The sequence below is a fragment of the Achroia grisella genome, unplaced genomic scaffold (genome assembly GCF_030625045.1).
Source record: "Achroia grisella isolate CSIRO2021 unplaced genomic scaffold, CSIRO_AGI_Agris_v1 utg152, whole genome shotgun sequence".
Taxonomy (NCBI): domain Eukaryota; kingdom Metazoa; phylum Arthropoda; class Insecta; order Lepidoptera; family Pyralidae; genus Achroia; species Achroia grisella.
The window spans coordinates 566,356-593,743 of NW_026712648.1; the positions used below are offsets into that span (position 1 = coordinate 566,356).

At 33.0% G+C, this 27,388-nt stretch overlaps 2 protein-coding genes across 2 annotated transcripts in view; one reads left to right on the forward strand and one right to left on the reverse strand.

Annotated features, from left to right (window-relative positions):
- The window catches only part of LOC131840892 (uncharacterized), a 29,476-nt gene extending 27,151 nt beyond the window's left edge, over nt 1-2,325 (forward strand). Inside the window, exon 13 of the mRNA XM_059189094.1 lies at nt 234-2,325. Coding sequence (XP_059045077.1) covers nt 234-427 — 194 coding nt within the window. The 3' untranslated portion in view covers nt 428-2,325. The remainder of the gene's footprint in view (nt 1-233) is intronic.
- Nucleotides 2,326-3,795: 1,470 nt separating this feature from the next.
- Nucleotides 3,796-27,388, reverse strand: part of LOC131840977 (actin-histidine N-methyltransferase) — a 41,894-nt gene continuing 18,301 nt past the window's right edge. The window contains exons 5-9 of the mRNA XM_059189198.1: nt 10,927-11,035; nt 10,559-10,686; nt 8,831-9,030; nt 5,358-5,556; nt 3,796-4,689 (exon numbers count right to left, since the gene is read on the reverse strand). Coding sequence (XP_059045181.1) covers nt 4,581-4,689; nt 5,358-5,556; nt 8,831-9,030; nt 10,559-10,686; nt 10,927-11,035 — 745 coding nt within the window. The 3' untranslated portion in view covers nt 3,796-4,580. The remainder of the gene's footprint in view (nt 4,690-5,357; nt 5,557-8,830; nt 9,031-10,558; nt 10,687-10,926; nt 11,036-27,388) is intronic.

Below are 27,388 nucleotides of genomic sequence, written 5' to 3' on the forward strand. Positions count from 1 at the left end.
ATATGCTATGAGGTAATATTTCTTTTTGACGATCGTAATGATGCTCTGTTGATGTTGATTGTTGATGATCGTGAGATTCTTGTAGAATACATACCTTTCGTTGTGTTTTCTATATATTTCCAAAAAAGTATTATATTTATCACTTGTTTAGTATCATAATTCTAATTTTGGTACACTGTTATATGTACGGGTCTATATACTATCGATATATATTTACTGATGTGTTTGTACAGGTTTGTCGTCAGACAACCAGACGTGCGTACGGACATCAGTGGTGTCGGCGCTAGCGGTATCGTGTGGCGCACTAGTGGCCGCGCTAGGTGGTGCGCTACTAGCGGCCGCGCGAGCACTACGCCGCCACCAGCGCGACGCTGCAACTAGCTCGCCACTACACGCCTACGTCCCACACAAGGGACGGATTAAGTAATGCCCGCTACGGACGACGCTAACCTACATCACCGCCATCAGTGCGCCACTGCCACTAGCGCGCTCCTGCATGACTACGTGCCGTACTAGCGGATTGTTAATCCCGCCTCGGACTGTACTATACCTATACATTGACACTTTAACTATGTTAGTTAGAATAGTGTGAGTTAACAGCGCATCATGGACTGTGACGTTTCCAACCGTGATGACCTGAGAACGTTACAGATGATTGCAAAGGAATAGAAAAGTGATTACTTGGTTCACAGGCTTGACTTCAGCTTGTATCAATTAAGCATGCTCATTTATTTATAACGTAATGTACTTAATACGGAGCAGTAATTAATTAATATTCGTATTTTTTATTTCCAATTTAGAGATTATTTTATAATGTTACGCTATTGATCACTAGTTTTTGTAGTATTTAGAAAAAAATCCTAAAGGAATCCAAAGTGATCACAACCATTTAAGAAATATATTTCTTGATATTCTTTTTAGTATTGGATAACTATATACCCAAATCAAGGAGATTATTTGACATTAGAATTAGAATACGTAAGCAAAAATGAAATGAAATTATAAATTTTCAATTTTATATTTGGGAAATATCATATATCAGTAAAAGCAAATTAACTAATTAATCGGTAACTATTACGTTGAGAGCGGTCGGTATTTGACAAATACAGCAAAGTTGGTATTGTTTTAATTGTTATTTATATATATGTTGTATTCTATTATACCACGTAGATACATTGATCAATATTAATTTATACATACCTGAAATTATTAATTTTTTTATGTGTCTACTGATACAAATTAAGAATAAAAAAATTACTATGTTTTTTTAAAACAGTAAACATGTAAACTACTGTGCGGTAGCATAACTCCGGTAAGAGACGGATGGTTCGTACCGATGATTTTGTTCGATTGTCACACTGGTTGATCCGCTCAGTGCTCTTTGGAAATGTGTCGGCACGGGCCGTCCGGACTGAACCTGACAATGTGAGATCAAGTTGAGATGTGTTTTACCTCCATGTTTCAGGAGTATATACTTTAGTACTTACTTCCTACTAATGTAATGTGCTGGTTGATTAAAATTTGTACGATTGTTACAAAGATATTAAAAAAATATATTCAATGTAGTCCTAATACTTATAAACATAGCTGGAACCTTAAATACACATAAAATGATTTTATAAAGTTGCAGCATCGTTGTTGTGTATTATTTATTAATAATGCGGCTTATAAATACATCAATAGGTACATATGTATTATTTGTTTGATAATTATAAATATATACGTATTTAATTTATTCATAGGCTGCATAATTATATATTTTTATTGTATCAAAATTGATTAATTTTGTTATTGACTTGAATATGATTATTTTTAAGAACAATACAAAAATATTATGGTTCACTTTTTATTACATTTTATTGCATATAAAACATATCTGTATTGCAACTCACAATAACGTAGGCAACTATTAAGATTAAATAGTAAGTATATGACAAATAGTGAGGACCCATATTTTCAGCGAAAATATATCTCCTCCTGTTTGTCTATTATAATTTAATGATTACTATACTTTATAAATATATTTATTAGAACTCAGTTACATCTCAATATTGTGATAAACATTTAAGTATAAAATATTAGCAGATTTATTTATTATTAACAGTAAGAACAGAGAGGTTCAAATTGTAAATATTGTGATAAGGTTCATTAGGTGCCCGACATAGTACCTATAATATTTTACATTTAATATTTAACATGTACATTAGACGTACAAACAATAGCTGTAGTTATATCAATTGAATAAAATATTAAAACTATTATAGTTATTAATAATACCTACTACATTCATGGACATTAGAATATTATTTGTCCACAACGTGTAAAATACTTCAAGGGGGTCTTCCTATGTGATGGGTTGAAAAAATCGATTTTTTTTTTTTCATAAATTGCTCCCTTATGTCTAGAATATATAAAGCGATTTTAGAAAATTCGAAGTCGTTTTAAAGATACAGCAGGTAAAAGAAAGGGCGGTTCGGAGCGGTGAGTTGGCAGTTAGAGACCGGGCCTATTGTGTACCGTATACCTGGCCTCCCTTTTATTAATATATTTGTTTATACAAGTTTAGACACGTTTCTACAGACTTAAACAGAAATTTCTATTGTTATAATATTTTAACGAAGTTATTTTAGTCTTGGTTGAACTTCGAAGAGAGCAACAGCTACAAATTATTTTTTTTCATCGCTTAGAAAGGAAGTTTGGGCAACGTACTATCACAAATGTTCTTCTGATGAAAACCCTCAGCTTCAATTTTGTCCAGAAGGCGTAGACAGTTGGTGTAAATGGCGTAAGGCTGAAGCTAATAATGAACTGGACCAATTTCATATAAACCACCTCTAATTCCGCAAGTCCAAGAAGCTATCAAACCGGTTTTCGAAGATTTATCGAAAGACGAATTATTAATTCGTTGTTTAGGAGCAGAGACACAAAACAATAACGAATCTTTGAATTCTTTGATTTGGACTTTCGCTCCTAAACATCTTCATTCTGGTCCCAAAGTTGTTGAAATTGCTAGCTACTTAGCAGTTATTATCTTTAATGAAGGTTTTCAAGGTATTTTAAAAGTTATGTCGATTATGGGATGCCCTGTTGGTCGTGAAGCCCAAGCGTATGTTGAGAAACGGGATGAAAAGCGAATCTTACGCTCTGAGCGGCGCGTAAGTGATGTCGTTAAACAAGCCAGGATTGACTCAAGAGCTGAACAATCTGCTTTAAAAGAGTTTCACGAGGAAGAGGAAGGAATACTCTATGGATCAGGCATCGCCGATTGAGAGTAAGTTGATATTTTAATAGTTTTTAAATACTTTAAACGCGTTTTTCTCAAAACTGTGTTTTTCAAACTTTCCTCCATTGTATCTCAGAAACGGCTGGACCGAATAACTTGAAATTTACAGGGCACACTCAATATATGTAAACGCATGGAATGAACTATTATCAATCGAAAATTTTCAAAACTTCGATTTTTTTATAGCAAAAAACAAAAAAAAAAACGCCTAATTTGCAACTTTTATTTCAAATGTCTATCAAAAATCCAATTTTTTTTATATTCATTTGATTATAGGTCATTCCGTGCTTTTAAGCCTACAAATTAAAACGCCGTTTTTTTTTTCAGATAAGCCGATCAGCCGGAATCGTGGAGGAAAAGGCGGGGGTGTTCAGAGCGCTATAACTCTAGTTTGACTGAATATTTTTAGCTGATAAAAAACTTGAAGCTCTAAATATTTACTGGTCGTAGAAAAAAAATCCTAAAATATCCCTAAAAAACAGGCCGTCACATAGGAAGACCCCCTTAAAATAGCTATATATTTAAATAGAAATGCGATATAACAGATGTCTGTCTATACATAAAAGATATATGAATAACTATATTAGGTTTAAAAAGTAAATCATAAACGTTTTGTACTAAAAACAATGATTCTTAGATTTCTGTTTGTTTGTGCGTTCGAACGCTCATAATTTTACTGATTATTGTGGTAAAGCTTACCACTGAAAATATTGTTTGTTTTATGATAGAATCTGTTTACAAATATGTTAACCGTTGAGTGGCCAGTTAGTATGAAAATATAAATAGTTTCTTTAAAAAATCAGGCTTAATCATTTTACTTTTTTTATAATAGCAATAGTATATTTGAAAATAGCCGCGTTAACGAAACTAGCCGATTAGAAAAAGCTAATGGAGTATATTTCTTTAGAATTGATTTACTTTTAAAACTAATTTACTATCCCTCTCTGACAAAGAAGACATTATTAAATTTTAAATAGTGTTACTAAATTAACGAATGTTAAGTAATAAAACCCTATCTAAAATTAACTCTTCTTAAATAAAACATATTTATTTAACAACATTAAATTTAATCAAAACAAAATTGCACACGAGTTACAATAAAATAAAACAATAGAATATAAAACACAACAATACAAATAAAAAAAAATTAAGTATTGTCATGAAAAAATCATTCTTATATAAAATAAAGCTTAAAAATAATAAAATCGATGATTAATTTCTCACTTACTATTATTTTGTGACAAAATACTGATAAAAATTGTTTCAAACCCAGATCTCTAAACTCGATTTCAATAATCTATGTTTGTACTATCATGGTGGGTAATTTTTGTAAAACGATCTCTAGATATTTTATGGCATCTTCCAATATTTGTACTTCACATTCCTTCAGTAACTTGACATTTTTCCTGAAATATCAAATATTTATAACAACATTAGGATGCCATCAATTATGACAATATTATGATATAGATATTTAGGTTAGAGTTTTCAATTTCGCCGGTGGAAGATGATAATAGACACCGATATATATATACATATAAGACTAGCAACACTTCGCAGAAGTGCGATTATAGTACACGATTAAATTTTAATAAAATATATTTTATACTTATTTAAATATAAAATATATATAGTAAATATTAGGATTATTTACTAATACATGATTAATTAATACAACATTAAAAAAATGAAACCAAATCAAATCTATTTTCTTTATAATATTTATATAGATATTAAGAAGGTTAAACTGAAACTGACGGCATCTGAAACGAAAACATGGCAGGGCATATAGCACGGGAATAGCGAATATGCATGACCATTACATTGCAAGTCATCATCTACATATATGTAGATCCAGGATAATATTATAAATGCAAAAGAGTGACTGTCTGAATGTTTTTATGAATAAGCGACTGAACGTATCTTATTAAAATTTGATGTGAATATAATTAAAAAAAAGAGCAAATGAAGTCGACCGTTACAAACAGTTAGGTACTCTGTTTGGTGTTGTCAATAATATTTCTGGGATAAAGTACTGAAGCGCTAACATATTATCAACTGCACCATATATTACCTGTGTGTAGACTCAAGTCCATTTTGTTCTATACCCGCATTGTTTATTTTATTGTACGAAGCGAGTATAAGTTCGCAACGTGTGAGAAGGTATTTGTACGCGCGACGGTCGATGTCAGCACCCACTGATTCGCTGCTAGTGGGGTCAGATGACACCAGATCGCTGGGCAAACCTACGCTTGACCACTTCGTTAGTTCATCTAAAAAAATAATATATTTTTAATCAATAAATAAGTATGTATCTGTACCATCTAACCTTTAATTAAGCAGAGTGTACATGTTAGTAAACAATTATCATGCAAAATAACATGTTACACCCATATAATATTGTTGCCATTCTAGAGAGTCAAGATGTCATGATGCCTATTTTGTAATTTCACTGCCTAATCGAACCCTACGGCCGAAACATAGGTTGCAAAATCACACACAGCATATCTCTTACAATCTATATCTAGTATAGAAAGCAAAGTATTTTAGCGACTATTCTCGATTTGACTACAGTTTTTGGCAACAAATATTCCAATCCAACATGCAAAGAAACAAACTGGTCGACTGCTGAATTAATTGGGGTTGTTCGCGGAGTAAACCATTCCCGAGAAATTCATAGAAAATAACTTCAAATTTACACACACACACACATTCATACCACCACGACTGTTATATGTTATAGATGGGGTAGTCAGAGTAGGTAGTTACACACACGCACACTTAATTTATCCAAAGTAAAAGCACACTCTGAGGAGATTTTATATATAAATTAAAATATAGACATATGATGTAACTTTTGACAAGTTTTATGGCTTATGCCCAGTTGCTTTAGTAGATTAATGGAATCTTCAAATGAACTGAAATTAAAAATTAAGTTAAATAATATTATTAGCGCATACAATTATATAATAAGTATTCATGATTATAAATTTATTATTGTATTATTAACGCTCTACTTCATAAATGGATTAGTACTTATGTGCTCTAGTCGTAGATATACTGAAATTCCTCACAACAACGATATTAAAGAAACTTACCTTTTACCTTAAGTTACCTTTTTCAAAGGCCATATTAGAGTTTTAAGATTTATTATTATTATTGTGATACCCGTACATAACCATACTATTGCCTTCTAATAATTTTGACTAATCTCTAGTAGTTAGCTAGGTAATTAGGTTACTTCCATTGTTTGGGGATTGAAATAAGATGAGCCACCGGATTTCATAAACGGCTTTTAACTTAATGCTTGCATATTGATATAGCTGATTAGTTAGGTATTTATATGTCATAGAAAATGGACGCCCGATTAAACGAATGCTGTTCCGACTTTGTTGTGAGAAGAGAAATAGAGGTTTTTAATGTATTTGCAACGGCAAATAAGCACTTTGAAACGCACTTTGGGTATTCCCCATGCGTTCTTATCCTTACTAATATTATAAATGCGAAAGTAACTCTGTCTGTCTGTCTGTCTGTCTGTCTGTCTGTCTCGCTGTAGAATCAGAGATATGGTTCGCGCAAGTAGAGGGATAGTTTGCAATTTAGAATATCACATCTATTATTTTGATTTAACAAAATTTTATTATGTTATTGGCCAACTGGACCACCAATTTTCAAAAGAATTTAAAGAAATGTTTAAACTGTTTATTATATATAAATAAATATGACATTTAAATTTGTAAATATCACATTGTCACCATTCAAGGGGTAAAATAAAATAGCAGATAAAAGTTTTTATGGAAATTCGTCATATTTGAAGCTAGAACGATGAAGCTTTTTCTTACGCTTTTTTGGGTCAGTTTATTTAATAAATACCTTACTAATATTATGAAAGTGAAAGTGACTCTGTCTGTCTGTCTTAAAAGCCAAAACTTCTGAACTGATTTAAATGAAATTTAAAGTCTAGATCTTGAGATAGGACATAGGTTACTTTTTAATGCTAAAAAGGGTTATAAGAGACTGAAAGAGAAATTTTTTAAAAGTTTAAGCTTCAATCTTATTTTTTTGCGTATTGATTAAATATAATTAACGAAAATGGGTTGTAAGGGTCAAAAGGGGAGTTAAAATGTTGTATGCATGTATTGTCATTTTTTAAAGCTAGAAACTTGAAACCCATTTTTTAGGCTGTTGAGAAAATATCAGTACCTACCGCCACAGGACTCAGCCATAAATGGTTACAGTATAGCGACATCTTATCATTGGTACATGATGACACTAATATAAGTAGCATTAAAAAAAACAAGAAAAAGGGTTATAAGGGGTTGAAAGGGGAGATGTAATGTATGTATGGTATGTATGGAAGTATCTTCATTTTAAAGATAGTAGTTTGAAACTTAGTTTTTGGCTGTTGATTGAATTGTATGGAATTATGTATGGAAATTTCATTTTTGAAGCTAGAACGATGAAACTTTTTTATTGGGTTAGATTATTAATATATATTTTTTATTATTTGCTCAAGGTCACTATTTTACGCGGACGAAGTCGCGGGTACAGCTAGTATTTCATAAGGCATAGTGCATACAATCATTTCACGGGCATCTTTAAGAAAGAAAGAAAAATATTTTATTCAGTACAATGTAAAAAATACAATATAAACAACAAACGAAAAAATTTAAGATTTTATTAAGATTTTTTTAGCACTCAACTTATAAAGTATGCTTGTTGGCGATAGAAATAGGTGAGAAAGAGTTACCTACACAGATGAATACAACAAAACTATGAATAAATTTTACCTTGATAAGTATATAAACTCGTAGTTTAGATAAAAATAAAAAGAAAAGAGATACTACGTAATAAAAAGTGTAATCATTAGATTCGAAACAGTTAATGTACCACGCATATCTAATTGAAGCATGAAGATGTCGTGTTTGTGTTGTAAAAGTGTTTAGAAAATATCGCTTCTTAGATAGAAAACCAATTAAGTACGTATCAGACCAAACGTTGAGAAGCGAATATGAATAAATTAATAGTGACCCAGTAAACCTAATAAATGCATTGTGTTGGTGGTGGAATCATTACAAGTACGTACATAAATAATATCACGGCTGTTTAAGGTCTCTAAGTCATTTGCGTTATGGGCACCAATATTTAGGATTAATAATGTCATTGTAAATTATATACTGATAGTAGCAGTTTTTATAAAAAAAAAGTATAATTATTTTAAGTGTTATTATAATAAAACAGATAAATTATAGGCGATTTTTTCTATCTTTATTATATTACTTGCTACACATTTTTTCTACTCTTATCATTATGCCAGGTCTCGTACGGGTAGGTAGAGAGTATTGGTGTCTAATCAGGTCTACTTTTACGTAAAGTTAATGATATTGGTGTGACGTTTATGAATGGGCTCTTATCTGATCATGACATGTTCGTCTAGATCTGTTTTTGTACTTATATCCTTTTACTTTCGATTTCTTCCGATACCCTTTCCACATAGGCAACATTTTCTTTCTCATTTTTAAATTGATAGTTTAATACAAGGCTTACCTTGATTCATGTTAAATATCCTTATAAAAGCAAGTAGCTCGGCGCTGACAGGTATATCACCACGGTACAGGTTATAGTGAGTCACGCTGTCAAGACCCAAGTTATTAAGTAGCGAGAGTTTCATCTCGCGCAGTGGGTCACTTGAGCTTATACCAAGTGATAGAGACAGACTATCCTGTTGGTTTTTCGGATATACGAAACTGAAATACAAAATAAACACCACTATTAATAATACACAACAATTACGTCATCAACCATCAATATGCGTTTTTATTAGGATAGAATTGTGTTTTGCAATCGTTTAACTCAGAACTTCTTTCTTTGAAGTTTATTAAATCGATTTTGATGTTTTGAAGTTTATGAAACCGATGCTGCTCGTGCGATCCTATATAAATTTAATAATGATCTGACGAGCAGTTTTCAGTTACTTGTCGATGTATTGAAATTGTTAAAGATTGAACTCTGCTTTATTTCATGAACAGGACATGTTTATTGTAATTGAAGAAGTTGTATTTTATACACTCTTTTTATAATTTTTAATTACATACCTTTGTAATATTTTTTCTATACAATAAATATTATGGTAACATAATTTTAGAGAAATCTTACGATCGATACGATGCACCAGGGAGGTGCATTAATTGTCATAAATATGGTATTTCATAATTATTATATTTCTTTCAATATGAGCTTGTTCCTTGTAGTTAACTTAAGTAGGTTATTGGTTAATTCGGTTGTAATAGTTAGATATTAATGTAAAGGCATAAAGTTTACGGATGGAGTAATTCGATTCCTCGCACGACTTAAATTGACATATGTATTCATGAGTATAAATGTTTGTATTGTTCTGGGCGTTTTCTACGTATATTATGTAATCATTTACCAAAATAATGTACCTAAGTATTTCTAGCAGTTGTCTAGTACGTATAACAGTAGCTCCTTTTATGTTATGACTAGATGGCTGTGTGTGAATTGTCCAGGGTTATTATTATTATTTAATCCAGCAGAACCATTACAATTTCAATGGATTTCTTTTTATTCTTACTAAGAAACTTCTGTGTAAAATATATAATGGTCTAGGCAAAAAAAGAATCTCTCAGATGTTGATCAAATAGTGATATTGCCTAATAATTAAAAATTATATAATACAACGAACCGACTTTACCGGGGCCCTGACGAGTATGATAACTTACAAGTTTAAATTTAGGTTAATTCAAATTGAATTATGAAATCTCGTTCAAATTTGTCGAGACATTTTGTCATGATGACGAAACAGATACATATAATTATATTAAAATGACAAATTTGGTTTCTATTTATTTTTGTCATTCATTCATTCCATTTATTTTTCTATTATAGTACAGTTTTGACATCGCAACGTGACTATTACGTGGAAAGAACTATGTTACATACAGTAATTATAATAAGAACTGCAAGAAATAGGACGCTCTCAATTTCTACAATTTTACAATAAGAAAATTATTGAATTCATATTACTGTTTTTAATAAAATATACACTCTTAGAGTATGCTGCCATTAATCTGTACTAAACTTCGGAATGTTCCTAAATAAAGGTAAGTTTGGTGTCATTTTGCTTACTTTGAGGTATTAGTGTGCTAGACGTTCTTCCGTAGGCGAAATCGTTATTCCATTCTAAAATACAGTGCACTATCTATTTTTATTTATTTATTGTACGGATTCCAACAGAACAATCCAACAGAAACTTACCCATTGTGTAAGAAAAGATCAACGTTGGATCTTGCACCGTAGAATATGAAGATCTGCTGGCCCTGTTGGAACTCGCGAAGGGCATAGCACTCACTTCTATTTAGCTCCTTGTTATAGTCGGTCGTGATCTAAAATGTAGATTAATATTAATCAATGATGTGCTTTTGCAGAAAATATTAGATTTTTTGGAAATAATTTATAAAGCTATTGTTATTTCAATTAATATGTAAAATAATATAAATCCATATAAAAATTAATATTCTCAATGGCCGAGCCCAGAATTTAATTTCTATATCTATATTTTAAGCCCTTAACAAAATCACTTTGCCACCTTTTTTGACACATAATAATATATCTTTATGACATACCTTTCCGTGTTCATGATTGCACATATCCCATAGGGGTATGAAAGAAGTGACGTCACAGTTATCCATCTGTATCATGTTCTGCCGCGTCATCACGGTGGACACCGCCCATCTGTCAAACAGTCATAAACTTACTAAATAATAGGAAAGAGTGATACAGAGAGATACAAGAACATCCCTAACAGTTTTTACGGAGAGTTTTGAGTGGGTCAATAGGTATTTAATTTATGCAACAAGCAACTGACGCCCGTTCCAAGTAACTACAATCCATATAAAGGCTGTCCCATAAGTCGATGATAAATCGGATGCAGGAGAAAAAATAAGTCAGCTATTAGGAAAATATATATAACCGAGCAAACTTACAATTTATAGCAACAAGGTAGAAATGAACATCATAAGCTGCTGAACATTAAGTTTTTTTTAAATACCTAGTTATAGTTTCATAGCCACTGGCTCAAGATTTTTATTTTTTCTGATATCTCTGATGATTTCTTCAATCTCGCGGTTTCGGTTTATCTAGTATTAGTATAACTGGTTAACGAATATCTAAGTATATATAAAATAGCTTTGATCAAATACGATTTGAAGTATCGTCACAGAAGATACTTTCTAACTTAAAATCTTAATATTAATTTACATGTAATATTATATCACCTTTAAATATATTAAGTTAACATTATAATTGATTGAAAGAATTCTGCTTAAATTATATCCACTATGACAACATGTCAAAGTTACGAATTGGTGTAAAGTTCAGTAATCCACACATCGCTGTCTAGTCCCAAACTAAGCAGAGTTTGTTCTATGGGTACTAGACAGCTGATATTCTTAATCACTTTATTTTATAAGTAAATGTAATAATATACATTACATTCAGACCAACAACTATTGAAAGTAAGACGGCTAAACCTCTAACCAATGAGGCCGATGAGATAACAAGTACTAAATTAAAAGTTTAAACAAATGATACATTAGCACATCCAAACATTCCTTCCAAAGCAGGTGAAAAAACCACGTCACAATGATGAAGAGGTTTCATTTAAAAACTAAGGACCATACTCATTAAAAGAGGCTTGCAACTGGTCCACCATTTTTTAAACACGGAAAGATGATAATGTTACAGACAGATACATAGACACGCAGACAATAGTTTTAAACTTATAACAATCCTCTGTTTGTCTCTTCCTGATCCGTCATCAGACTGGTCATCAGCGTTACTGCTTTATGATTATATGCTCACTCCTTATCACCGTTCGTCTAGTAACAATTGGTTGAGATTAATCCAATTACACCACACACACCTTCCGGTTTACTCTGGAAATTAATTCCGCTCCATTGACATTGGATTGCGTCGTTTCGTAACTTTTTATTCGTTTTGATTATGAAAAATGGATTGTATGGAAATTGATGCTGACTAAACTCAACACTCCAGAGTCGACCTGCTGTATACTATCAGCGGGTTGGGTTTATCAGCAGACTATCCTGTTTACAACACATCAGATTATGGTTACCATTTATTTGGAAGCCATGATTTATGTCTTTAACTCCGACAACTAAGAGTGATCTGATTTCCTAACATATAATAGTTGATATTTTAACTACATTTGTAAAGTGATTACAAACGGCTATTTCAACTAACTACATTAATCAAGGCCAAAAATTCTTTAGTAAGTTATAATGATGTTATATGTAATGTATATCTGTGGTAGTTGTACTGTTTTTGTCTATAGTCGACAATCACTACTTTTTATCAAGGGGGCTGTCTATATGTTTGCTTTCCTCGTATTATAAAAAAAGTAAATTAGGTGTAACAGATCAGGTCATATGGAACCGAATAAAATTTCTTAAAAAGAGCTTAGGTGAATTATGTAATTAGTATAGGATAAATATTTATATGCTGTGTCGTCATAAATTTTTTTAACTCGATAATAATAATGCCATTAATGAAATAAAGTACCAAAAATATTATTTAGCAATTAAAAAAGTTGGTTCATTGTTGCTGCCCAGCTGCTAGCACTTGTCTCACAAGGGCTTTGCATTATACAACAATAGATATATGTAACAAATGGAATTTTACTTTCATACGATTACACGAATCTCAACTTCAAACATCCTATTGTTTGTTTGGAGACAATCCCAGGTTTCTACTTTCAATCCTATTATATCACATTAGTTATTGAATTAAATTGGAATATTTTATCGGCTGTATGGAGATACATTTCTCCGGCGGCGATCAGATAATTTACATACTTATGAATGCGAGTACACTTTCTACATCATCATACATATAATAAAATCGTAAACAAGTCTGTACATTACATATGTGTCAATAAAAAATAGACTTATACCTATGTCAAATCAATATATTTTGTTCATGTAGGTATATATAGTAATATGTCCGTAATTATAACAATAGCATTTTATTGTGGACGTTAAGAGGCCTTTCACATTTTTTGGCCTAAAAGCAGTGTCTTTGGGGTTCTGGTTCTAAGAAATTAAGAGTCGGATATACATTTTGATTCCTGAATTATATAGATAGATATCTAATCTTAAAAACAACATCTTTGAAATGTTAATTTTCTCTTTGTTAGTCTTCCTAATTTCTAAAATAGTTTATTCAAAAACACTAAATGACAGAAGTTTGGGGTCGTCGTTCATTAATAAACAAACATAAATTGATATGATATCTTTACTAAAACTTGATAATTACTTTATAAATTGAGACAGCATCGTCCTTTTTTTCATTTTCAACTTAAATATCTAAAAAATTGATCATAATTAAACCCGAAATTTCAACAAAACTTTGCCACAATCATTTCTAATTTTCTCATAAATACAACGAAATTTTTGCATAAAAAAAACATAATAATAAAGTTAATATACTTGTAAATTAGAAATATGAAAAAAAAATATAAGTTTCTAAGAAAAAAATAAACAATAATAATAATTTAAAGTTGTATAAATTCCGTTGCGCTAAAAGTAAATTCTCAGTGCTGCGCTAGCGCTCGTCGAGGTAGGACCTATGCCATTTTTTACAACACCGCTAAGATAAGACATTCGTCAGTGAACATTAGTATAGAGCGACTAAACCATTTTGATAATTTAAGTAATATTTAATTAATTTTGCTAATATATACTTATTTCTACGAATATTAATTTAAAGTTGTTGTTAAATATATATATATATATAATATTTATTTTAGCATGCCAAGACAAAAGTACAGTTATGCTACAAATAAAACCTACCTACCCTGCTGGACTATGAAAAGCACAAGAGCATGGTATTTCGTCACACTAATGGCAATTAATTGTTAAAATTAAAAAAGAGAACATTTTAGTATTTTTAAAAATAACGCTTATCTGAGAGAAAAATGTAAGAAAATGTAAACCAATTTTACTCTATGTTTATTTTGTAGTTTTTTTCTAAATTAAAATAGGGTTATTGTTTATAAAAATACCATTATTATTTTTACGTACATTTGTCTTGTGTTATATAGTGTATATCATCCAGTATGCAATGTGGATTGTAAATAAATTACCAAATTATATATAAATTATATTCCTTAATGTTTAGAGATATTTTATCCAATTTTATTTTATTTTACACAATACAGATATTTCTAAATTGCAGCTATTCTGTTATTATACTCGTTGGACTTTCATTACTGTACAGTTATGTCAAATAATTATGCGTGTTTGGGTGAAAAGTCAACAACATTATAAATGTTTTTATTTAGAGACTAGCTTTTAGCTCGCAGCTTCGCCCGCGTGAATATGGGATATATAGGTTATCGCGCGTTTAAAGATCCGTGTACAGTATTGGGACGTTATATATAAACCTTCCTCTTGAGTCTATCTATTCTGTCTATTAAATAACAACGAATCAAAATCTGCGTAGTTTTTTAAGATCAAAACATACATAGATCTATTACATGTGTAGATGATATTTTAACCGGAAATTGAAGCCGTTAAAATGGTATTGGCAGATCAGTTGGAATCATCGGTATTCTTGGTATATAAGCTGGTTGCCCAGCTAACGTACCGGTTATAATGGTCTACAATTAAATTGTCTTTCAATTTTTTAGCAAGCAATATATCCAATGGGACGCCATTGCACATGTTCGGCGGGCTTAAATTTCATGACTGGATCATGCTTTTGAGAAATTCCTTCCTCAAGTTTGAGCATTTAGTGTGGGAAATCACTATCTGTGCTTCCATAAAAATGAGCACTCAAATTTGTCAGTAGTTTTAAACTTTCAATTAAAGTCCATAAGGGAGACGAAGTTAATGACACAGAGAGTCTTTCAGAAATCTCCAGCCACCGTATAAAAGTAATCCCGCCAATGAGAGCAGAGGTGTTTCTAAGGTCTTTTAAGGTTCTGTCCAAAATCTCTATAGCTCATGGTGATTTCATTACATATAATCAATGAGGCGTCTTATAATAATTTATAAAAAGGTTTGACATTAACAATTAATTATTTATCAAGAATCAAGAATCGGCCAACCAAGAACGAGAAGCTGCAATATCAGCCAATATCATGCGGCGACGTCAATGATGCAGGAACAGCAATGATAGCAGTTGAAGCTTTTTTTTTACAACTTAGAATGGCAAACAAGCTGACGGCTCTTCTGATGGAAAGGGGTAACCGTCGCCTATATACATGAGCAGTACCTGCCATGTTCATATCAGCACATTGTTTCCCTCATGCGTTGCCATTCCTGAAAACTCGGGTGTTATTCCCCTGTACCTTGTAAATTCACTACCATATATATACACAGGTAGTCTATATAGATAGATATACATATACACAGATAGTATACCCTGAGAAAGGTCATAGACTACTTTATAGTGCGAAAAAAGTATTGTAAGGGATTAAAAGCGGAGATGAAAGGTTGTATAAAAGTATCGTCATTGTTTAATTGAAACAAAGAAACTTTTTTAGGTTATAATCTAAATATATTTCCTTTATTTGGTCAATTTCATTATACCACGCTGACGAAGTCGCGGACACACCTAATATACATATAAGGATGGGACCTTTAAATCAAAACAAAGCCTTGAAAACACAACTATTATATATAAATAAAATAATTATTTGCTAAGTATAATATTTAGAACAAGTGAATATGGCAATAATGTATCCGACTCTTATAATAACTTATGGAGAAATGGGGGGTAGCGGGTAAGGTAAGTGGACTGTATGGATTGAACTAAAGGGGGATGCACAGTACGTACCTGCGACTGTAGAGCGGGTTTATTCTTGCACAGCTGCTGCACTCGATGAATACTAAGTTTAACACAGGCACGCACACAAAGTTACTTATTGTTAATGTCAATATTATATTAATTAATTTAAAGCGGAGCGGTTGGGACGAGATGTCACCATTCACGTTAGTAGACGAGGTCGTCGGGCGACCTCAGTTGACATACTGTGCGCGGGAAAGGGATTAGGATATGGGGAATAATACCATACCACTTGATATGTTTATAAATGGCGCGAACATCCTCCCCGCCTTGAGAAACTAAGGGTTTCTCAAAGAAAATACAAAGAAGAGCAATATATGAAGCGGATGTACATTATAGTATATATTCCTAACATACTTATAATTAGTTATAGAGCGTAATATAATAAGAAAAACTTAATAGAATACACCTAGCGGTAAATAATAAGTAAATGCGGTTTATAAGAAAAATAGAGTTTATTGAGAAGGTAAAGGGCTTAATTTAACGATTGGTCGCTTGAGCAAACCATTTTGAGTTTTAACAGATGCTACGCGAGCAATACCATCTGAGTCTGGATATATTTTCACAATGATACCCATTGGCCACCGCAGTGGTGAGACGTTATCATCTTGTATAAGCACTACAGTACCAACCTTAACATTGTCTGTATTCTTAAACCACCTTTGGTGAATCAAAGAACGAAGAAGAATGGCACCTGTGTGACAGTTAACGCGGTGAAAATGATCTATTATTAAGTAAGTAATATGGTCGCGCTTAGGCAATAAAACGGGATGTTTTGCCTGGAAAGGTAAGTTAGCATTTGATAATCTACCTCCGATCCTAATTATACCATCGTCATCAATAAAAAGATCTAATTTACGCAGAGTTCCAGTAGGTAAATTACCCTTTTTAAGATCTCTAATAACATGAGAAAAATGAGCGACCTGAATTGCTGTAAGTATATATTTTTCAGCGATATTTAAATGAGCGGTTTCAATATATTTAGAGCGGGGCAATACGCGTATAAATCGCAGTATATAAATAGTAATTCGTAATAATTTGTTCCAGGATGAAACTTTAGATGCAAGATCACAAAGCGGTGAGACTACAGTATTGGAAGCAGCTGTAACGAACGTCTTAGTATTATATTCAGGTAAGTTTTCATATTTTTCAGGTGTAAATGACTCTACCGGCCAAGAGCAGACGGGGCTACTCAGCCACGCGGGACCGTTCCACCACAACTCATGGGTAAGTAATTGTTTAGGCAGTAAACCTCTTGAAAGACAGTCGCTTGGATTATTGAATCCAGCCACGTGATAGAAATGTTTTGATTGTAAATTTTCCTGACATTTAGCCACACGATTGCTAACGAAGATATTCCACCGATGTGGTGAAGAATGAATCCATGAGAGTGCAATTTTCGAGTCAGGAAATGCATAGACGTTCTGTACAGACGTGCGTGAAGAGTAAGCATCGTAAACTAGTTTAGTTAGTTTAGACATTAAAACGGCGGCGCAAAGTTCTAGTCGCGGAAGTGAGACTACCTTAACGGGTGCGACTTTTGATTTCGCACAGACTAATCTCACGTATATATTGCCTGCGGGATCTGTCACATGTAAGTAAATAACGCAGCCGTAAGCTTTTAAACTAGCATCCGAAAACGCAACGATATTTATTATACAGTCTTGCGTGACAGATAAATGACGCGGTATTTTTAAATTAGCAAGAAGCGGTAATTGTTGTTTAAATGTAGTAAAAATAGCGGTTATATTTGTCGGAGGTACATCATCCCATCCGACTTTCTGCAGCCAAAGATCTTTAATAAGTAGTTTAGCGGTAAGTACGACAGGCGCAGCAAAACCTAATACGTCCCATAATCGGGCAATTAGGGAAAGTATGGTACGTTTTGTACACAAGCGGTCATCACAATTGATTTTAAAAACGAAAATATCATCTTGCGGGTTCCATTCGAGCCCTAATATCTTAAGGGACTCACGTCTATCAAACTCAACTTGCTGTGCAAGTTTCAGCGGTGTAGGAATGCTCTCTAGTAGGTTCTTTGAATTACTAGACCATTTAACTAATTGAAAGCCACCTGACTTGAACATATTAATTAATTGAGCGGTAGCCTCGACAGCATCAACCTCATTTAGTATAGACGTAGCTAAATCGTCCATATACAGTTCCCTTTCAGCTATAGAAGCAGCCAACGGGAAGTTATCGCGTTCATCATCACAAAGCTGACGAATTGTACGCATGGCAAGGTAAGGACTTGACTTAAGACCAAATGCAACTCTATTAAATTGAAAGGTACGTATGGGTTCAGACGTATTAAAGCGGTACAGTATTTTTTGATATTTACGATACTCGTCGGTTACTAAAATTTGTAGGTACATTTGTTTTATATCCGCGGTTATAGCGATTGGAAATAAACGAAAATTTAATAAAAGTAAAAATAAATCAGCTTGGAGATTAGGACCCGTATGTAAAATATCATTTAAAGAAATGCCGTTATGACAGTTAGCACTTGCATCAAGGACTATTCTGACCTTGGTGGTGTCTTTATCCTGCCTAATGACAGGGTGATGCGGTATGACGTAACCGTCATCCATATTATCGGATGTATTTAAAACTTCAGATAAATATTGGTTGTCTATATAGTCTTTTATGATGGCATTATAATCAGCGCGCAAACCTGTACTTTCTAGTTTGCGTTCTAGCGATAGCAAGCGACGAAAAGCGGTGATACGGGAATTACCTAACTCGCTAGGATCCTTATAAAACGGTAAAACAGTACAATAACGACCTGACGAGTCGCGGGACACGGTAGAAGAGTACATTTGCTCGCATTCCTTTTCTGCGGGACTTAAATATTTATTTATAGGAACCTCCTCTAATTCCCAGAATTTAGAGAGAGAATCATTAAGATTATTTTCAATACATGTTAAGAAAGCCGAGGAAGATGAGTCTTGTTGAGGCGCGGTATGATCACGATCAGATGTGGTCGCATTATTACAGGGAACGTCACCAATAAAAACATAACCAAAAATAGTTTCTATGGCTGGCGGTGCGGGTGGACTTATTATTTTTCCACTTAAAAGAATATAAGGGAACAAATTTGCTCCTAATACAAGTTCGATCTCACCTGGCATATGCCAGTGAGGATCTGCAAGCGGTAAGTCGACTAAATGACTTATAACAGACGTATCTATATATTCAATAGGTAGCCGATCGGTAATACAATCGACAACTAACGCGGTTATAGTGAAGCTTTGTTCGTTATGTTTATCGGAAATCATTATTTTAACATAGCCCTTTATAGGCCTCGTTGTTAATCCGACACCTTTTAAAAATGAATTCGTAAGCGGAATAATGTTTAAGTTTAATTGTTTACAACAATCAATCGTAATAAGGTTATGTTGCGAAGCATTGTCTAAAAGGCAACGAACAGTACGTATTATATTTTTGTTATAGTTACGAACAATAACAGACGCTGTAGACAGAAGTACCTCTGTACGCACTTTACCCGTTGGACATACAACACCAGGCATGGCTGCTGTAGTGGTAGGTACTCGAGTGCACAACGACAAAGGTGCGGGCATCGCGATTTCAATGGGCGCTTTTGAGTCCCCGTCAGGAGTCAAATTACATTGCGTTGCATTACGACAGGGGACTGGCGGGAGTGCGGGAGCGGCGATCGTAGATCGATCACTCATCACATTAGATCGATGAGTGCAGAGCGGTGTATTATTATTTTGTGCCTTATCTAAATGTAATAAGGAATGATGTCGCTTATTACAAGTTCTACATTTGTATTTAGAATTACAAGTGGACACAGAATGCGTTATACTAAGGCAATTTACACAACCTCGTTTAGATTTAATAAAATCTAATCGATTTTTCGGCAGCATTGATTTAAATGTGGAACAGGTATATAACTGATAATGTTCCGAAGTATTACACATAGAACAAGGAGCGCGGTGACTAGAAGTGTCACTTCGTGTAACAAACGAATGTACATTTTGCGGGCGGTTGTTTTTAATATTAGTTAATGTGCTGCGGCTTACTGAATTAATATTATTATTCGTGCGGTCTAATATTTTCACCTGACTTTTTATAAATTCTACAAAATCCATATAACTCGGAATATCTTTATTTCTAGCGGTCATTTCGAAAGCCTGTGTAGTACTTAAATCCACCTTTCGTAAGGCTAAGTTCAATAAAATAAAATCTTGCATATCATCAATCTTTAATTGACGCATAGCAGCAACAGCGGCATCGAAAGTTTCGATGAAATTATTTAATGAAGCGGAATTATTTGTGGCCGATTTAATGTTAAATAATGTAGAAATATAATATGAACCTAAGGCCCTTTTATCCTGATATTTCTTTACTAAACTTTCCCATATGGAAGTATAATTATCACCAGACGGAATTATACCGGCCATTATTTTTTGAGCGCTTCCAGTTAATTTACTAAGTAAATACTGAATTCTTTGTGAATCGGTTAAATCGGAGTTACAATGAATATTACTCCTAAAGGATTCATAAAAGCTAGACCACGTGGACATATTCCCGTCAAAACAAGGAATACAGAGAGGTTCTAGTTTGATACTAGATTTATTATGCGGTACCGATTGTGAAGACGAAGGCTTATTCGCTTCGCTTAATATTAAACGAATTCTTGTTATTCGACTAAAAATATCTTCAAACGTTAAAAGTGCCTGGTAATCAGGTTCAAATTTAGGATTCAACTGCATTTGTAACTCGTTTATAGAATCTAAATTTTGTATATATTCATGGCGCAGTGTATCAATGGTTTCACTGTCCGCCATGAATGCCTCTGCGGAGCGTAAGTCGATTGACGACGGTGACAGATTTTTACAAGTATCACGCAATCTTGTAATACGTTGAAATATAGCTCTGTTTTTAGCTTCTAGCATTTTTAAATTCGACTCCATTATCGTTACGATTATTGGCGTTGAAAAATACAAATTAATGTAGGTAGGTATGTACGCTTACTGCGTAATATGTATTATACAAATAATAAAGTATTATTATTAATTAAGCGGTAAATGCGGTAATTATTAGAAAATATACCCAAGACTAGGCTTATAGGTATGGCGTACTAATATATTAAGTACAGAAAATGCGTATGCGCGGGTGAATATACGAATAGGTACAAAGAAGCGGTATGGCTTATAGCGGGCGGTATAATATAATGAAATTATGTACCTATCAATGCGGGGATGTAAATCTCGTCCTAATTATAGTATTTAAGCGGTAGGTATCCGGCTCGAAGGACCATGGAGAAATGGGGGGTAGCGGGTAAGGTAAGTGGACTGTATGGAATTGAAATAAAGGGGGATGCACAGTACGTACCTGCGACTGTAGAGCGGGTTTATTCTTGCACAGCTGCTGCACTCGATGAATACTAAGTTTAACACAGGCACGCACACAAAGTTACTTATTGTTAATGTCAATATTATATTAATTAATTTAAAGCGGAGCGGTTGGGACGAGATGTCACCATTCACGTTAGTAGACGAGGTCGTCGGGCGACCTCAGTTGACATACTGTGCGCGGGAAAGGGATTAGGATATGGGGAATAATACCATACCACTTGATATGTTTATAAATGGCGCGAACAAATTATATTGTATCTATTAATAAATAAACTGAATTAATATGTAAGAAGAATTAATTAGTAAATTTATGTTATAGTAATTTCATCTTCCTGTCCTTATCCCAATTATTTGTTACTCATATTACTTAAGGTTTTGGCTTTTAGTTGTACAATCGGCCAGCATCCTGACATCAACCCTCTAGGAATAATATAATAAAAAAATATGGTCATTATTAGCACTTTGATAATTAAGATAAATCACATTATTTAAAAAATCCGATAAGTAGTCTCAGTTAAGTAGAAACATATCACATTATTAATTAAAATATTACAAGGATCAAAATGGTTCATACTAAATCCACACCGATTGAGCTACACGGTTATTTGCGTCTGTGTGCGTGTATTACTGTATGTGTGCGTAAATCCATGCGATTAAACCTAAAGTTGAGCGGCATCATTTTGTAATAGGCCTCTTAATGACGAGAGTATATAATGGTCGCAGAGCACTAGTGGAATGATGAGGATGAGGACCGAGTCAGATCAGTTAACATATTGTGGCTTCTAAGAAAACCGCGTGGTGGTCGAACTGTGCAATGCCTTCTATCAATAAGGTGTTTCACAGGGTAAAAGTAATGTTGGATTTGTCTGTCATATTTTCTAGATGCGGTATAATTTATTATAAATTATAATAATAATAATCATGTATTTATTATAAAAGAAAAAAACGAACTAAGATGCATATTTGTAAACCAAATATTCATACTGATTCTAATTTTCTGCAAATACCTAAAATAAAATACAAACGTAGTATGATGAGCTGTATTTCCTTTATTGACATTTTGCAAAACTACGTCCGATGGTCCGGATGTATGTTCAATATACTTTCACAACACAGTAAGGCCTGACATGTATTTATAAACATAACCATTTATGTAATATCTGTATCGAGTGTCGGATAAACTGCTTGTAATAAATAATTCAACTAGTATAATCATTGAATTGCCTACATATTTTTAGGCAAATGGCCAAGAATTTAGTTGTAACTTCAACAGAATGAACGGGCGGTGAAGTGAGTGTAATGTACTTTTAAAGCCTTAAATTAGATAAATAAATGAGAAAATATGTCTGTCTGTCTGTTCAGATAGATTTTTACGACAATACGGCTCAACGGATCCCAATGAAAATGAGGATGTAAATAAGCTAAGTGTTATCTCAAAATATAATCTCGGGGGGGGTGAAATAGTGGATGGAAGGATGAAAGTTTGCGCAGACGTAGTAACAAAACAGTAATAATACAAAGTAGTAATAATAGCATATAAAACTGTATATATATAGAGCTGTTACTTCGCAGACTCGCGATAAGAAAACATATGGTAAGGTAACTAACGTTCCAATATAGCCGGGGTGGGGTTAATTTAATCTATGTACATTAGGATCCATACAAATCAATCAAAGAGTGAATTCCGTATTAAAATTAATTGCATGGTTTAGAAAAATAAAGCCGGTGACACAGACAGTCTCGGACAGAGATTTAATTTAATATTATTAGAAACAGACGATGTGTCTGGAAGATATAAGAACAGAACTCCCACGTACGTTAAATAACATTAAAGTCCTAATATAAGTTAAAGGGTGATATATGGCAGTGAAATTAATAGATTATGCCATATTGGTCCTCCGTAATGGCAACGCGTGATATCGCAAGCATCACATGATAACATGATATTATTCATAATGCTCGAGAGTATCACCAAAATAAACCAAATTATTAGAGAGTAACATAATATTTTTGGAACTAAATCCAATGAGCACTGCGTTTTATAGATAGAAATCTAGGATAATATATTTGTTATTTCTGTAACAAGATATCTCAACATAAAATAATACTAAATATGCCGTAGGCAAACGTTCAATAAAGTTGTGCAGGAATAGAACGGCAGGTAACTCACAAAGTGGTTTGAGATGCGGTTAGCAAATAATGAACGAGAAATATGAAAGTAATTCCGTAAAATTATTTTTCGAAAACCTGTATTTTAACTGATTCTATTACGTAATGTTGTGCAAGAAGTGAATAGTTGACAGACGTGCAAAACATTAAAATTAACATTAATAATTTAAAAAAGTTGAAATATATGTAGAATTACATTTCTAGATAACATTTCTTCAATATAACTTTCTTTAATTTTACCCAGCTACATTTTATATAAAGTTCTTTGCGTAAAAAAAGGTACCTGTGGGTAGAATAGGCAGGAAAAGAATATCAATTGCAAAATGCTAGCATGCGTCAATTTTGCTGTGCCCTCCCAGAGTCCATATACTCAAAATATAACGAAATCTGTATATAACAACGTGTTGCAGTAAAGGATGTGAATTTCAATTATTATATAAATAATAATTAAAATAATCAGTGGAAAATGTCTGATCAAATGACATAATGACACAGAACCTTTATTAAATGAGAGGTGTTTATTTATAGTCTCTACTTCCAGAGATATGTATACGCTCAAATGTAAAATTTCACCATCGCGGTCTACAACCCTCCACGATCCAGCTATACTAATATTAATAATTGCGAAAATGTGTCTGTTGCGTATTTACAGTTGAAAGTACCTTAATAAAATTTGACGTGAGGTAAATTGTATCACTAAGTGGAACGTAAGCTATTATTTTAAAAAATCAGAGTCAGTTGCGGTTAATGCTAGATTTCTATATTTGTTTTCTGCGGAAGGAATGAAGCAATACAATTACGACGTGCTCCCATCAAAATAAACGACATTACGCATTTACTGAAAGTAAAAGCCGTGTGTGAAACCGTCATCGTAAAACAATGACCTGCAATAAGAGTTGATAATATCGTCGCAAACGAGAGTGGCTTATTAAATATTAGAACTGAACAATAAGCCGACTGGTAAACTAAGCGCTCGTTAAGATGTTCTGATTGTTTTCTATGCAAGAATTTAGGAAAAAAAATAACGAACTATATTCACATAGTTTCTATTAAATAACATAAACCTTTATTTTGATTATATGTAGGTATTATAATGACATTTATTTATTTTAAAGAAAATTTTAGAAAAAGTGATATTTATGCCATTACAATATATTGGGCAACCTGGGTTTATATATATTTATTAAATTTTTAAAACAGATTTATTAATAAAAAGTGAAATTACATTACTCGTCACCTACTATGTCTATTTGGCAATCTACAGATATCTATATAATTTATTTTGGTACTACATATTCTCTAGACTCTGGCAAATATTATATAACTGACATACAATCGAACAATTCAAAATGAGTGTAATGAGATTAGAAGCATTAAAATAGCAGCATCTATGGAGCTCTCTTTGTCCTATTATGTCACGCGATCGCAATATACAAATTACGTATAGTGATTTGTCAGACTTCTATTAGCAGCGGTTACACAAGCAATAATTTAGCAGAATACCACTAGAAAACCGAGACTCGAGAGAAATGCCTACGCGCAAGTAAGCGTGAAAAATGCATTTCTTGGGTCACGATGACGCGGAAATTAGTTTTTCCTAGTATTATGACGAGGAAGGCTTTGTACAAAGTTACCTATGATACCATCAATTTCAGTCGCCAAGTAGTTTGTGTCGTAAGGTGTGTTTCAGTTTAGGAGTGACGGGAAATGGTGAAAGGGTTCCTCAGGAATCTGGTAATGAATGAGGGGTATTATTAGTCTGTGGTGTTCTATATAAGCAGATTTGGCATTTGTCATAAGTGCTATATGTTTAATTATTATTCCAGTTACATAAAAATAACCACCTTATTAAGCGCTGCGCGCCCCGAACCCTTCTGTGGTGTGCCTCGTTGCCTAAAACTGGGACATCTCAAATTAATAACCAAACGAGAAGCACTGAATCACTGGCAAGAAATGCCAGGATTAACACATTCAAAAGCCATAATATCGGGCTACTCGAACAAATACTCCAATAGACTACTGCTATTGAGTAAAAACAACATATGCATGATGACTAGGGCCCTCACAGGACACTGCAAATTGAACAAGCATATGGCCAAACTAGGCCTATGCACGACAAGTATCTGCAGAATCTGCCAAACTGAAGAGGAAACGCTGCTTCACATCCTATGTGGTTGTAGCCCACTCATGCATAAACGAAATATCTCCTTTGGAAAGTTTACATTCTTTCCCGAGGAGATAAAAACCATCGCTCCTAAGAATATCCTTCAATTCTTGTCCCTGACGGATCTAGGTAGCGAACTTTGGAAAAGGGCGAGCACAATAGATCTATGTAGGTCGCAGTGCTACAGGTGCTACAAACATCTGGCAATAGTCCAAACAACCCAATAAAAAAAAGCGCTGTAAGCACAGCTATGTCTATTGTATGTTAACACATATTGTGCCTTCAGTTCGGGACCTTTCGATATCAAGTGTCGTACTGTCAGTATCCAACCTTGGAAAATTGATACAAGTTCCCGAGTGATATTTCATTAAAAATCTATATTAAATTTTATCCTATTGTTTCTGAAAACGTGATATCATCAGTACCTAACACGAGCAAATATAAAAAAATAATTAATATATACCTACCAGTTGAGTTTCTTGTCAGTTTTTCTATGAATAAACTAAAATACCTAGCCGAAATAGATAGTAGGGATAGAAATAAAAGAAAATGATGTGCAGAAGTAGCAAAAAATATCAGAGTAAATGATTTTGCCATTATCAATGATTCCTGGATGACCATGATTATAAACAACAAGAACTAATAGAATTCCTGATGTGTCGTGCAATAATGTTAAAGCGATCATTAAGGAAATGCCAGTAAAACTGAAATAATGGTTGGAAATGAAGTATTGACAACAAAAAGTGACAGTTGTATTTTGTAAGTCTAATTTTTTCGGTAGGCAGCTACATACAAGACATCAAGTCTAGTATGTATTTATAACATACCATGTACATATGTAATTATACGTATACATGCGATCAGTATCTTCCTTTGAATTACTTCCAAAGTCGCCAAAGGACTAAAGAAAAGTGCACCGTAAATAACTACTACTTTATAAGTATGTTGAAATAAGTGTACTAAACTTGAAGGAAACGACCACAACAAAGCTAAATATAAATAATTATATAGTTATATAAATGGGATAATCTAAATATAAATTTGTACAATTTACATTTCTATGCAAATTGGTTGAGTGTCCGATAAAATATTTTTTGAATAATTACATGTATGAACATTGTAATTACAAATTTTTGTGATGCAATATGCACACTATATTTTAATCCTAATTTGATAATAGGTATAATCAGTAAAATAGAATGTTAATTCTACTTTTTTGCATATATCTGGATTTTATTACTATATAATGTGTTTGAAAGTGGTAATAGTCACCTGTGTATTACATTATAGATTATCAAACACATTAAAATTCATTTTGGAGTTTGTAAACTCCAAAATGAATTTTAATGTGTTTGATACACACCTCATGTGTTACCATTCTTGAGGATGTGTGTCGCCTCCGTATACTAATATTCTCTACCGAAAAAATAAAAAATAGCTTGCAATGTAAGAGGATATAACGTTAGTACTCACGAAAGAATACGCATGAGGGAAAACAGGCGG